Source organism: Bremia lactucae, linkage group LG6 (assembly GCF_004359215.1).
Source record: "Bremia lactucae strain SF5 linkage group LG6, whole genome shotgun sequence".
NCBI classification, from domain to species: domain Eukaryota; phylum Oomycota; class Peronosporomycetes; order Peronosporales; family Peronosporaceae; genus Bremia; species Bremia lactucae.
The window spans coordinates 1812879-1827062 of NC_090615.1; the positions used below are offsets into that span (position 1 = coordinate 1812879).

At 44.8% G+C, this 14184-nt stretch overlaps 5 protein-coding genes across 5 annotated transcripts; 2 read left to right on the forward strand and 3 right to left on the reverse strand.

Annotated features, from left to right (window-relative positions):
• Positions 1-3705: 3705 nt before the first annotated feature.
• On the reverse strand, positions 3706-4671 carry CCR75_003581 (uncharacterized protein; the record flags this gene model as incomplete). The annotated part of the gene is made up of 1 exon (XM_067961675.1): positions 3706-4671. The coding sequence occupies one exon, from the start codon at positions 4669-4671 to the stop codon at positions 3706-3708; it is 966 nt and encodes a 321-aa protein (XP_067818099.1).
• Positions 4672-4952: 281 nt separating this feature from the next.
• Positions 4953-5276, reverse strand: CCR75_003579 (uncharacterized protein; the record flags this gene model as incomplete). The annotated part of the gene is made up of 1 exon (XM_067961673.1): positions 4953-5276. The coding sequence occupies one exon, from the start codon at positions 5274-5276 to the stop codon at positions 4953-4955; it is 324 nt and encodes a 107-aa protein (XP_067817883.1).
• Positions 5277-5286: 10 nt separating this feature from the next.
• On the forward strand, positions 5287-8286 carry CCR75_003583 (uncharacterized protein; the record flags this gene model as incomplete). Its single annotated transcript, XM_067961677.1, has 1 exon — positions 5287-8286. One exon carries the CDS (start codon positions 5287-5289, stop codon positions 8284-8286), a length of 3000 nt encoding a protein of 999 aa, XP_067818097.1.
• CCR75_003584 (uncharacterized protein) lies at positions 7635-12112 on the reverse strand (the record flags this gene model as incomplete). Its single annotated transcript, XM_067961678.1, has 4 exons — positions 7635-10045; positions 10116-10186; positions 10254-10860; positions 10920-12112. The coding sequence occupies 4 exons, from the start codon at positions 12110-12112 to the stop codon at positions 8335-8337; spliced, it is 3582 nt and encodes a 1193-aa protein (XP_067818096.1). The 3' UTR covers positions 7635-8334.
• A 67-nt stretch (positions 12113-12179) lies between these two features.
• CCR75_003585 (uncharacterized protein) lies at positions 12180-13444 on the forward strand. The gene is made up of 2 exons (XM_067961679.1): positions 12180-12954; positions 13025-13444. Exons 1-2 carry the CDS (start codon positions 12222-12224, stop codon positions 13240-13242), a joined length of 951 nt encoding a protein of 316 aa, XP_067818248.1. The 5' UTR covers positions 12180-12221; the 3' UTR covers positions 13243-13444.
• The last annotated feature ends 740 nt before the right edge of the window (positions 13445-14184 follow it).

The window sequence follows — 14184 nt, forward strand, 5'->3', positions numbered from 1 at the left end:
GAACAAGTATAAGCGATCGACACATTGTTTGCCGATCGCTTAGCAGAGGGCCATGTCAGGAAGTCAACCTCCCCACATAGCTCTCCGACCTTCTGTGTGCGTAAAGCAACAGAGTGTGGCGGATTGTGCATGCGCTCAATAAATTGAACGCTGCAACGGTACCGGCTCAAACGTCGATACCACGAAAAGACGTAATCGTTAATGGTATGTCAAATATTACTATCTTTTTGTCAATGGATCTGATGAATGGATTCTATCAGATTCTTATGCATGAACAGGTTATTTTGTTCACAGCAATAAGCACTCCAAACGGAGTGGTATGGAGTGGCTAGTTGGTGGCTAGTTGATGACGTCTTCGTTAATAGCAGAATCATGAACGGAAAGTCGGACGTTGAAGTACGTCGTACCCACGTCCGCAAGGTTCTTAAACTTATGCGTAAGCATAAGTTGTATGCAAATCTCAAGAAGTGTATAATCGCTGCAAGCGAAAGACAACTTCTTAGGAGCATCCTGGATAACCACGGTGTACACCCTGATCCGGAAAAGATGAAGCCGATCACCGACTGGAGGTAATTTCGAAGTCCCTTTACATCGCCTGTGTCAGTCGATGTAAAGGGACTTCGAAATTACCTCGGCTTAGCGGCGTACATACATAAGTACTCCCACAATTATGCCGAAATGATGGTAAATATTCTTCTTTCTTGAAGAAAATGTTTAATGGTCTTGGAACGCTCATTGTCAGCGTTCCTCTGAGGGTATCAAATGCAATCGCCATTCCTGGCGATTCCGGACCAAGACAGACCAATTCATAGTGGTCTGTGACGCCAGCGATTTTTCAATCAGCTGTCCGTTAATGGAATCTGACAGAGACGGCGCAGAGCGCGTCGTGTGCTATCAGTCGCGTCAGCTTTAATCAGCTGAACGCAATTACCCATTGCATGACAAGGAATGCCTTGCCATGAAGTATGCACTGGCTAATTTTAGGGTCTATCTCTTGGGGGGTAAAGCATTCATTGATTATACGGACCATGCGTCTTTACGCCAGGCCATAAACACTCCACACCTCTTGCAAGAGTGATGAGATGGTTGTTTTTCTTCGTGGAGTATAACTTCTCCGTGAATTATAAACCAGGACGACTTAATGTCGGGCGCTGATGCCCTTTCGCTCCGGCCCCATTTTTAGCCGGCTGCGCAAAGCAACAATCGGAATGGGCCCACTGTTGCAACTATCAACAGTGAGCATGAGCCCGCTGTTGCAACAATAGTGTTTTGTCGTCAATATTACTTGATGACGTCAGAAAAGCTTATTAAGAAGATAAGGCTGTTAAAGGTTGATGAATTGCCAAAAAATCCATCACATCAATCCTTGATAGGATTGTCGAAATTGTATCGACTCTCAACGGATCGATGCACAACACGCAATGGTTTACTGTATTACACAGCCATTGCTGGCGACACACCTCGTGTTTCGTGTACTGCACCGCCGAGCAATGGATCACCAATTTGAGTTCACACCGGAACAGTCTAAAGCGTCTGTCAAAGCCTGACGGTCTCGAGCTTAAGCATGATAGTCTCGAGACAGAGCCTGTATCTCACGAACCAAACGGTCCATACATCCACCAAGGATGAGATCGTTTTGAAGGAATTGATGTGTCCGTTCGTTCACCAGTTGATCATCCGCAGCTTGCGCACAGTTTTTCAACTGGTCAAGAGAAGCACAGTCGACCGTCACCGTTAATTCGCAGCACCGGGATTTTTCGTGACCATCGTCCTCCCGTAAATAACGGAGGACGTGATCCAAGTCACGGTGTTGACTTGGGTTCGGCGAACGAGGCGACCCCGAATGTTCCCCCTTGCACATCCATTGACAGATTCGGGTGGTGAAAAGCGTTTCTTAGTTGATCGCTTCTTGAACTACAGTAGGCTGAGGGGGTTCGAACAAGTTACCTCATTGGATGGGAACCTCGTTCTCGATTGATGATGGACGTTCCGGGTCTCGTTCGACAGTACGACGAGAAACCCATCCTCTTCCAAAGAGGGTCCATCAGAGAACGAGCGCTTTCCGTGTTTTTAAAAAATGATTGGAGGTTCATAATCCCTTCGCGCATCTCACAAGAGGTGTGCGTCCTCCAGTGAAGGCCTTTAAGGGAGTATGCCTCCTTAGCGGCATGACCCGCACCCTTACAACATAATGGACATGAGTCTCCCCACGAAAGGCAAGGTAACCCTGCCACTCTGGACAAACGATGCAGCTTGTAGCGTGCACCGACTACGGTCTGTCTTTCGAACCGGTCACGGAAAGCATCCAGTTTGTCAAGTTAGGCCTGGCGGCCTATGCTGTGCACATTTGGTACGAATGCTTCCCAAGCTTGGAACAAAGGAGTGACATTCTTTGTCCGCTTGCATGTGTACTATCGATGCCATAAAAATGCATCGATGAAGAATTCCGTTTCGTCCTCAACATCACTTGTAAAGTCTGGATGGGTCGAATAACGGAATTTAGTAAGGATCGCTGGTCATACCATACCAACGAGTTAAGCTGCCCGAAGAGGGCAACCAGATTTTCTTTCAGAAGCGAACCGCAAGCATCGCGATCCCTCTTCCTTTGGTACATGTTAGCGTTCACGGTATCGTTACTCTCGGAGGGATCCGAGAGTACTTCGGTAAGCATACTACCAGTAGTATGGTTACCGAAGTGACCTTTACGATCACTTCGTTCCTGGTGATGCGTACTGACATAATGTAGAGTTATCATCTTCTATTGAGTGATCACAAGATGACTCCGCACCAAAAGGGTCGGACGAAATGTCAAAAAACCTTGTTATCACCTCTTTGGTTGTCACGTTAGAACTCGTAGGTTCATCAGACGTGGCCCCGGTTGATCCGGAGGCCTAAACAGTTGCCACCGAGTCGGGTGATGACGCCGACCCGTGCCAGTCGCCTACAATTGGAGTAGCAGGTGATCACCTCCAATTGAGCAGGAGGTGACGCACTCGCTACCGTAGACGCATAAGCGTCTACTGAATCATTTGTATCACTAGCAGCTGCACTGAGCCGTAGAAATGACTTCTATACTAATACTTTCCATATATAACCATAAAAAAATTTTACGCGCAAAAACTCCAACCCCATGGTTATTTTTCTCTTAAAGATAATAATGCCTGCCAGCTTTGCAAGCTACGCGCACGGGTTTCGAAACCATGCGCAATTAAAAGCTGGAATTCAAATAAAATCAACAAGTGCTAATTTACCGAGGGAGACAAAATAGTACTCTCTGTCACTCTACATCAGTCACTATAGTGTTTGTTGTTTAAAGGGGTGATGTAACTGGTGTACGTCACATAAATATTATTTTTCTTTAATAGGGATAATATTATCTCCTATAAGAGGAAATAAATAAAGAAGTACAAAATTACAATCTTTTCGTTATTTTGACTTAATAGTATCAATAATGCCAAATTTGGTAAAATTGACGCAATAAGACATTGGTTCTATTAACTGGTTGATTTAATTTAGATTCGCCAATCGTTACATGACACGAGTAGGCGTTGCGCAATAAGTTTTCAGTTTCTCATCTTAGCCCAAATCGAGAAGTGCAAATTTGCACGATAAACAATGTAATTGTTACAACTATTCTGTCAGATCAAGATAACATGTGCATCCCAGCTACCGTGAGTCAGCTTGCCAAAGATTCTATCTTGTCATCTATAACTTGCTCGCGGCATTCCCGACCTGCGGAGCAATACTAGAATAGAGGGGATCAATGTACTGATGTTCCATTTTTGCGTCGCCAATGGGCTCTCCATCTGAAACAAATAGAGTGCCAACACGTTCGCCATTGACGATCCGCAGCAGCACCCCTTGTTCTGCTTTGGCCACCACAGCAGCGTGCACAGCGCCACTATTCACAGCACGGATGCATGAGTAGAGCTTGTCTTTCTGCCCGATAGCTCCGACGCGACTTTCACGTGCAATCACTTGTTTGTCGCCGCGGTGGAACCTCGTGATAAGCTTTCGATTGTCTTTGCTGCCCGTGTAAATCCCATCCACGTCCGTAAGGAGCACCATAAGATCAACAATCATCTCCTGCGCAAATAGTGCCGCTAGTGAATCATTATCCCACGCAATTTTGTCCTCGACAATTAGCGGCGTAGTACGATGAGTAATGACGTCGTTTTCATTGATGACTGGGATGATGCCGACATCCAGCAGGGAACGCATGGCACGCTTCAAATTAACACGGACTTGAGGTTCCCGAAAGTCGGCATCGGATGCCAGTACTTGGGAACAGGCCAAATGATACTGGGAGAATAACATTTCGTAAAGACTTTGAAGGCCGCTTTGGCCCGCAGCGGCACACGCTTTTTCGTAAAACTGAGCGTTTTTATCCACCTGACCCCCAAGATGCGATTGCATTGATCCTGACAATAAAAACTGACGATGCAGCACCATCTTTCCTATAGGGACCGAGCCACTGGACACGAGAATGATGCTGTGGCCACGCATGTGCAGCACTGCAATTTGTTCGACAATGTTGCCGATTTGGCCCATGGCCAGTAGGCCCTCAGGCGATTGCACAATCTCCGTGCCAATTTTGATGAGAATGGTGCGCGCACGGCGCAGGTTGCGGCCACCGTCGCGCTTTTCTGGCTCGTTGCTATAGCTCACCATGAAAGTTGAAATAATTTAACAGAGTCATTCGATTGGTAGGAAATACAGATACTGAAAATTTGTAAGGCCAGGAATTGCACTTATTGCACCAGCAAAGTCCTAAGCTTTCACATTATGTTACTACAGTCGCCCGTAGAAGCTAAATCTGTAAGCCGTGTCGGTGGTTGTATATCTAGTAATAAGTAACGCATAACGCAAAAGACCTTAGTTTGATAATTATCATACAACGCTGCCACGATCATCGATACCGCGAATTCTGCAACAGCAATTGTGCAATAATTTTAACTTGAGCCGATATTTTTGCCAAGCTTTCTCGCAGCTTCTTGTAGCGATCGCAACTTTTTTTTCTGCTCACCATCGAGCAACTCATTGTCCTCGGATGAGAGCATCTCGCCGAAGCGGTTCTGCTTTGTCGCCATAACGGCTGCATACTGTTCCCATTCGCGTATGAAGAGTGCCACGTACTTGGGATCAGAGCTTTTGTGCCGCTTGAATTCGTCACGCACGTACTGGTCTCCGAGAACACGCATGTGCGGCTTTAACTTTTTCCGATGCAATGTCAGAATGCGCCGGTATAGCGTCAATACCTTAGCACTTTGAGTCATTTTTTTGAAAATGATTATAACTTCTCCATATGTTGCAGCATGCTTCAATGTTGCTTGTTCGGACAAACTTCCGACGATGCGCTCTTACACGAACCTGATTCTCGACGCTTTGCTCTTTGGCGATGACAAAGCTAGCGAAAATAACGCGATTAGTCAATCGCCATATGAATCGACAACTTCCCATTCTACCAACCAGGACAGGTTGCGTTTTTCACGTCGCACTTCCCCCGTTTCGGAGCTCTCAAATCCGCATCCGGTGAGCTCAAAACTGTTCAAGCTTTTTCGCCCCAATGGGCTGCATTCAAAACGAAATATGACAAACACGCACCTGCAAGTGTTGAACTTGGATATCGCAAGCTTCAATAAACTCCAGGGTCACATGCCGTTAACACTCAAAGAGATTGTGAAAGACCCAAAGAAGCTTCCGTACTTGCTGCAATGGCTTTTAGTGGACACAGAAGCCTTAAATGAATCTACGCATTCTAACTATCACCACGTGCTTCTTTTTTTAATGGAGATTGAGCAGCTTCAGACTGTTAATGAAAAGAAACGACGAGAGCAGGCCAATAAAATATGGCACAAGTATATTGATAACTCGTCTGAGTTTCAAATCTCAGAAACGCTTGAGCTCCCAAGCGAGTTAGAACAGCTAGTAAAAACTAATATTACTACTTCTGATAAGGTAAATGATATTTTCTTTCCGATCCAGAATTTGGCCTATATGAGGCTCACGCAAGAAGAGATGCCGAGATTTCTAAAGAGTGACGTGTATTTAAAAATGCTGATTGACACAGAAGTTCGTCCGAGAAAAATTCCGATGGAACGATTATTGCAGCAGCCTAGAGCGGCACACTATTTTCTATTCTTTTTAATGCAAAGCCGACAGCACTTTGAGCTCTATTTTTGGCTCCATGTCGAGTATGTTCTAAAACATCTGCTAGATATAAACAAGTATGAGCTGTTTTGGCGGCTGGCATGCGTGCTGGTGGACAAGGCACAGAATAATTCTCAAGCCATCACGCTTGCGACTAAGAACGATTTGTACTTGACGGTGGTAAGTCGTCGCTTTGATGATGACGTACAAAGTCAACAACCCGTTGCCGAGGCGCTTTTTATGAAAGCGCAGGAAGAGATTTGTATTAAGCTGCTATCATCGTGGTATGAGCAATTTATTACGAGTGACTTGTACAAAGTGGCGCTTCAGGATCCTTTGATTTACTTTGATCTTGTAGAGTCGAGAGAATTTCCACCCAAGTTATCTACAATTTCTTTATCGGCCGAGTACTCTAAAGTGCACAATGAAGTTGGTAAAGTCGATGGGCAATCAAGCACTAGGGCATTGTTTGCAACAGGTGCGAAGGGATACAGAGAAGAGGCTATTGAAAGTAAGCCAATTCACGTTGTAAAATCCGATCAGACGAATGTAATATGCAGCGATGCTGAAATTCAAAGCGACTCGGAGGAAATAGTAGAGCGTAATATGGCCAAAATAGTGTTGAATCTCGAAGGCATTATCCGGCTTACGAAATTACCTCCAGGGCTCCAAGTGCATTATCGACCAAATTTCAATTCACTAAATTCAAATGCACCAGTGCAAAACGAGAATGACTTCAGCATCAAAATCATTTTCACATTTGCAACATTTATTGAAAAAGAGAATGATCAGGATCTTAAAGCCAAGCTGCTGCTCATGCCAGTCCCAAATCCATTCAAAGCAGAAGACTGTCGTGAAAAACAATTCGATGAAATCTCAAGACAAACGAAACCTTTTCTCGTGCCGAGTGGTCGAATTCTTATTCAGCATTCTAGTGGCGAAAAATGTCCTCCGGATGTGCTATTTCCATTTCAACAAAGCGATCGTCATGGTTTCCTGTTTGGGTCGGTCTACCTGACCTATGAGCTGATGCACGTGGGATCATCAAATGAGCAAATTTATGTTGCTAAGGGATTTTGCTTGCTTTCTCATTTACCACTTGTCAGCTTGCTTCGAAAATTGGCTGAAGAGCATATTCAAAGTATTCCAAAGCAATCCAGTTTTCTTGCACATGAGCAACTGGCGTTACTCTATCATCGCAAGCTCAGCTGGAAACGACCAACAATAACGAGCCACACGTCTGCGTACTCAGAAACGAAGAGCTTGAATCTCCGGAAATTCTGCAGTAGCTTGAGCTTACCGTCAAATGCGAAAAAGACTGATGTCGATGTTCCATTGACGGTACTTTTTAAGCACTTTGGTACAGCAATGGCCCTCCAAATTCTTGCCAGTGCTGTGCTTGAGTGCAGTATCGTGCTAGTTGCAAGTCAATATTCGGTTCTCGCAATGTGTGCTGAAGCTATTCGTTATTTGCTACGTCCGTTTACATGGTGTCACGTGTATGCCCCTGTGCTGCCAAAGTCACTATTGTCGTACTTGCAGTGTCCAACACCGATTCTTGTAGGTGTCAATAGTGAATTTGCGTTACGATCCGACCTTCCGGCGCGCGGCTTTTATCTTGTTGCTGATGTGGATCGCAAAGTTGTGGAATATGTTGGGAACCAAAGGGTGGCGTGGCGTGGCTTAGGTCTGCAAAATAATATAGATAAGGATGCGATATTCCTGCCCCGATGCTTCGAAGCTGCAAAACTTAAGCTAGACGGATTACTTTACCCCGAAATGATGCAGTACGACTCCATTAGTAAATGCGGTACGACTTCTATTGATACAGTAAGTGAGCATGCTTCTTCGTCCAATACTGAAGTCGAGCAGTTAAGCGACGTATGTGTAGACCTATTTTTGGAGTTGTTGTGTGGCCACGCCAATGCATGTCTGGTGGTGGGAGACGCGACTGAGTCAGTAGTTATCTTTGATGAGACCGAATTCCTTTCGACTCGGGCGGAAGAAGATCTATCTTTCTACAGAGCTCTACTACGCACCCAATGCTTTTCAGAAATAATCAGCGCACACCGGATCGATATCGATTTCAAAGAGCTCGATAAGGCGGACGAAGATCTGCAGGAGGGCATCATCTGATAAATATATTTTTTATTATAAACTCGTACTTGGCGTTCCGCAGAAAAATCAGCGGAAGATGGCTCGATAAATCTTTTTCGCTGGCACGTCCGCCATGGGCACGTCTTCATTTGAAGCGCGCCCACGCTTGTGAGACTCCGTATTAGTAGCTTCTTCCACGACATCGACGTCCGGGCTACCATGGGTTCTTGGAACATTTATGAGATTTATTTTAGAAGTACCCGCCTCATAGCTAGTCTCAATAATCGTCTTTTTCGTAAACGTATCTGTTGAAACAATGTGATCAGGCGATAAATTTTTAGTCTTGGAATTTATGTCAGTAATCTTCTTAGCACTTTCGGATCCTTGAATATTATGTGCTTTAACGGGAAATTCCAGTTGATCTTGAGATTCCCTTTCGAGCTCTTGACTTTTGTTCAAGTCATAAGGTTGACTTTCTTTATCAACATCTCGCAAATTCACTTTTACACTCATACATGTCATTTCTCTAAAAGCACCGTTTATGACTCTGGTCGTTGTATCGTTTGTCGTGACCGTGTCAGCGCCACATGGCTTAGCTTTAATGCTAGCTGGTTCTCGTAATAAATCCAAATCTTCGTCGCTGTCATCATCGCTTAAGCCGACTTTGCGACACAGTCGTCGCCGAGGGCGAGCGGTATCGAGCAACGCAAGATTTTTTTCTACAGTATCGGCGACTTGACCACCATCAGTTGCTGCACCAATGTCATCTTCAAATAATGAGTCGTGCTTCATTTGCTGGAGCTCTAGGAACTTCACACGTTGCTCAATTTGCTCCGGCGTTCGGTCACGCTCCTGAAACATGTCTTCTTGCGAAATGACTTCATAGACGAATGGTAGCTGGCAAAATTTCGTATAAACTTTTGCTAGGTATCGGTCTTCGACCCTGCTCCAACTCTTGGCACGCTCTGCTGCGGCACGCGATATTGGTGCATATCCTTGGGTACTATGCGTTGCAATCGATGCAGCTTCAATCAAATTGAGGCTTGACGTCTCTGTGCTATTTGCTGTCTCATCTTCATCTTCTTCACCTTTCTTTGACTCTAGTGACGACGCTTGAAAATCTGATTGATCAAAAGCGAAGTGGAACTCATTTTCGCCGTCGAGCTCCTCATGATCCAAAGCAATGCGGTGTCGTCTAGACTCATTGAGTGCTTCAATTTGTTTTTCCTGTCCCAGAGCAATCGCCTCCGATTTAGACTTGCTCACCGAGTCCTCGTAGCTTCGCTGAATAAGCATGCACGACTTGGAAGGATATGCTTGGCGGAGAAATACTTCCACAAATAGCAAATTGTTTTTGTCTGCGAAAGTAAAAAAATCACGAACAACGCCCCGAATGAAGTCGAGAAACGTCTTGAAATCGGGAAGGTGGCGTATATGCGTATCTTGCAGCATCGTGTTAAACAGTAGAAGTGCGTGGATGTTGAACAGCATTGGTTGCATGGTCCATTCTTCTTGTTGGATCTTGAAGTGTTTTAATCGATAAAAAAAAGAGTGTATGTAATGGTTTACACTTGGGCTGTTTTCGCGGTAATTGGAAAGTATTGAGCAATACATTCGGATTGTGTCAGCTGACACCATGCTAGAAAAATATTTTCGAACGTCAAAGTCAGCCTCCTTGCGCTGCATTTCCATTACTAGCTGCGTTTGTTTCTCTGTATTCTCCTCATCAGTTGAGCGGTCATCTGCAATGTCGCCAGATTTTGGCTCACCGTTAATTACTTCGATTTTCTTGCACTTTCTGAAACACGCAATGAACGACAATGAGCAATAATTCCTAAACAAATGCTATTACCCAGCTAATTACTGACTTGTCCAGAAACGCTTTTCTTCTTGATAGTACTTTGATTGTGCCTTGTGAATCAAGCACTTTGAAAACGAGCTACAGAAAAATTTCATTATCTTAGCTCACGCAAACGAGAAATACAGAAGGAATATATTTTACTTACATGCGTGAGCGTGACAACGTCAACCTCGTATGCTTTAGAAAAAAGTCCAGGAGACCAGAATTTCAGCAACACAGGCAGACGGTCAAGAAAGTCTCGCTCATAGAAAATTTTGTGCTGTACCGAATCGGCTATGCGTTGAAAGCGAAGATCATCACTCGTAGCAAGCTCGGCAAGATACGCCATCATTTCAGCCAAAAGCTGAACTGAAAGAGTCATGCCGAAATAATATTTAGTCGCGGCGTAATTTTCGATGGACTGGAGCACAAAGTTAAAGGAAAACATATCCAGCGTTGATAGCACCGAATTTTCATGATAATCTGGTTTCTTAGGAATTGGCACCAGAATAGCGCTAACATTCAGCGCACTTTGGAGCTCTGCTTGTTTCTGTGCTGCTTTTAGCTGATGCTTGTAGTGCGACTTAAGCGCTTGAACCTTCAGGCGATGATATTTCAACAGAAATCCTACAAGGAAAAAGTACTGTAGTCGATCCGTGAAGATTAATTTATCGCTGCCACGACGAAACTCTGCCTTTAATGAGTCGGTTAGTTGAGCATATGACTTCGCAAGGATAGCGTCGCAAATTGACTGGAGAATACTCATCAAACGTCTAATAAACCAATTGTGTCTGTTAGGTTTGTATTCAAGACTTCAGTAAGCGCAACGTACTCGTCCGTCTCGTTCACTATTCCTTTACCCCCAAAAATTTCGCTTATATCTTGAGCCGGAGCTGTGCTCTTCTTTCTTCTTCTTAGAGAAACTGGTTTCTTGGCAACCTCGGGTACCTGACCACAAATCGTTTTCGAAAAATCAGACACCACCGCCATACGCCCTGTCGGACCAACCGTTCTCAAGACGCCCCCAAAATTGGTGTGACGGCGTGATGTCGAATGGCTTTGTGTGGACGATTTCGTTTCGTTTTTAAGCTTAGCCAAAAGATCTTCTCCAGCGTTTTGAGTTGACCTTGACTTTGAATTGTCACGCAATGATGTCGACAATATAGTCTCCTGGCCATCAGGCCTCTTGCTTTGCTCTCTTGCGAGCTGTTTCTTGGCAAAAGCCGCCACAAAATCCGGCTGCGAGCATTCTAATGTCAAGCAAATTATTTCCATTATCAACAAGTTCCAATCTCGGTGCTCAGCTGAATCGATGTCCTGGGAAAAGAGCAAAACCATTTCATATACGCTTTCCTCATGCAGCGAGTGAACCAAATCCTCTTGCAGATGGTTATAGTACGACGTCGTCGAAGTTACGTAACTTAAGTCTTCGTTGGGTACTGCCAACAAGTTTCGAATAAGTGTAAGTGCAAGTTCCATACACAGATAATCCTGGTCCGCACGTGCTCCTCCTCGGGATAGCGGGTCAACGAGCATTGTCATCAAGATGGAGATGACGCCGCATCGTAAGAACTCGTGCTTGTATTGACGGAGGTACTTAAGCTGAAGTGCGATATTAGACGAGTCCCGTGAGGGCTTCATGGTGAGCATCACCAACACTTTAAGGATAGAAACGACAAGCATTCGGTCGTGCTGGTGGTTCACGAGCAGCGGCAACAGCTTTTTCTGTAGGATTTTCCATTTGCCCAGCTGTTTTGCCACCAATTTTTGCTTAGCATGATCTCTGCGGATTGCACGTTGTAGATCGTAGACCCACTCAGCGCATTTCTCGCCACGCATAAACACGGGCGCCTCACCCACAGTCTGTATCCGTAACATGCCTAGATTGGAGCATACGAGCAAAAGCTCGTTCATCATATCGGCGTCCAGCTCCGGCTCGTTGGCTTCGGCACCTTCATTGGAAGACGATATAGAAATCTCATCAAGTTCCTCGTCTCGCTGCACAGATCTATCGTTCTCAACCATTTCAAAAAGCAGGAGTGATTGTTTTGATGATTCACAAGATTATATTAAGTACGACAGTAGTGATTATATTAAGTACGACAGTAGTGGCTTGCCGAGAACTTCAGATACAATGCAGGAGTACAACCAGCACCCACTCGCAGATAATCCGAACGAGCAATGCCAGCATAGAGCTCATAAGCAGCAGAGCCATGAACAGCAGCGGCAACTCTCTCAACACGGTCTACAAGCTCAGCATCAGGACTATGTAAACTCGAGCTTTGGCGCAGCTTCTATGAACCCAGGAGCGGTCAGTCAGCACATACAGATGCAGCCTGAGCACGTTCAGCGAAAACAACAGCAATACAACCCTCAGCAGTATCAGCAACAGCAACATCAGCAGCAGACAATGTACAATTCACAGCAACTCTCTCAGCAGAATCCTCAGCAGCAAATTAATGCCTATGGCCTTAAGCCGCCACAACCAATTCCATTTGACAACGCGTCTGTCGAAGAGCGTGCCACGCACCTTTTGGCGGCGTGTGAGTCCTGTCTTGGAGTTACACGTGTACCAGGTGTCGACATGACATTTCGTCGTATAATGGAGCGCAAGTGTTCTCTTTGTGGTGGTATGCTGGTGATGCCGCAGGAGGTTATGGAAATGCTCATCCTCTACGGTCACTTTGTGCCTGAGTTTGTGGCCGTCACACTTATTCTGGGTACCATGGTCCTGCATCCATCGCTTCGGGCAGACTTTATAGCGGCGGCAATGAACGATCTACTTATTCCGCTCCAGACTGATTTCGTATATGATGTGGCTGTACCCAAGCGGCAAGAAGGACTGGGCATGTCTCTTCGTATATATCGTGCGTGGCTAGGAAAGCTTTCACATGTATATTGGAATGTTCCATACTTAATTGTATCTCATGTTTGCAGAGGGGAATCTCGTGGTGCGCGGCTTTATTGATTTTAAGAATAACCAGGAGAGTCCGTCCGTAGCTGCTCGAATCATCGCCGTCGATGACGTTTTGGTGGCGATTAACAAAAAATCCATCACTTCGTGGACATTTGAAAAGAGCATTAGTATGCTTGCGCGTGCAGCGTCACCGGTGTACTTGACGTTTCGGCGCCGTCAGCCTGTCATGCTGCTGTAGTGCACTCAGCTGATTCTAACACAAAAGCGTTTAATTTCAGATTGAGATTGCAACCCAGCGTCTCAGTTACAGCTTCATGAATTTTGCTTGCATTAATAGTCAAGCATGATGATGAGCTGTTAGTTTTTGTAACGGGGTGTGTCGTTCCATGAAATTAACACTTAAAGGTTGTTAATTAATATATTATCTAAAAGGTAGATAATATTTGGAGGATATTACTTTATATAGAAATATTCAGAATTCTTATCGGTATAGGCCATTATATCTATTTATTCCGCAGACTAATCAGCTGCAGGAGTAATCAAAGAGACTTACAGATAAGATAGAGATAAGAATTCATTTACATGTTTAGTATTAGATTATAATTAAGTTAGCATTTACAAAGATAGAACAAGAGACACTTAATTATATTAAATACAATTTTCATTTTACCCTCTTAAGTCTAGTTGTCTTAAGAGAAGTCTTCCTCTGCACGTACAGTGTACGTCACATAACGTAAGGCACCACTCGCAACTGAAGCAGTGCGAAGTGGACTTGTACTGAAACAGTACAAGTCGTAGTGCCCCGTTACACCTGGTAGCACTTTGTAGTCCGTCCAAGGACCACATTTCCCACATCTAACATGGACATGTTAGATGATAGTGGGAATACGCATCACGTTTCCCCTGAAAGCTACTCCTTTCTAAGTGATATAGAAAGGAGTGCGGTTGAACGAATGAGTTCGACCGTAGGAAACGATGCAATCCTGGCATTACTGTCCAACTTAGACAGAGATGCCCTCCATTCAACCGTCGCCAAGTTCATACAACATGAACTTGACGAGATGAAGGAAAAAGTAGCCTTGCTGAATCAGCAAGGCTCTCAACAGGCGGAACTGTTGAGATTACAACAGGTACAGACCCCTGTACCTGGGATGACGCAAACGCGTCGTCCCGAAACTCT

Coding starts and splice junctions, on each gene's coding strand:
- CCR75_003585 (XM_067961679.1), top strand. CDS start 12,222: ATGCAGGAGTACAACCAGCACCCACTCGCAGATAATCCGAACGAGCAA. Junction 12,955..13,024: donor CATGTCTCTTCGTATATATC/GTGCGTGGCTAG, acceptor TCATGTTTGCAG/AGGGGAATCTCGTGGTGCGC.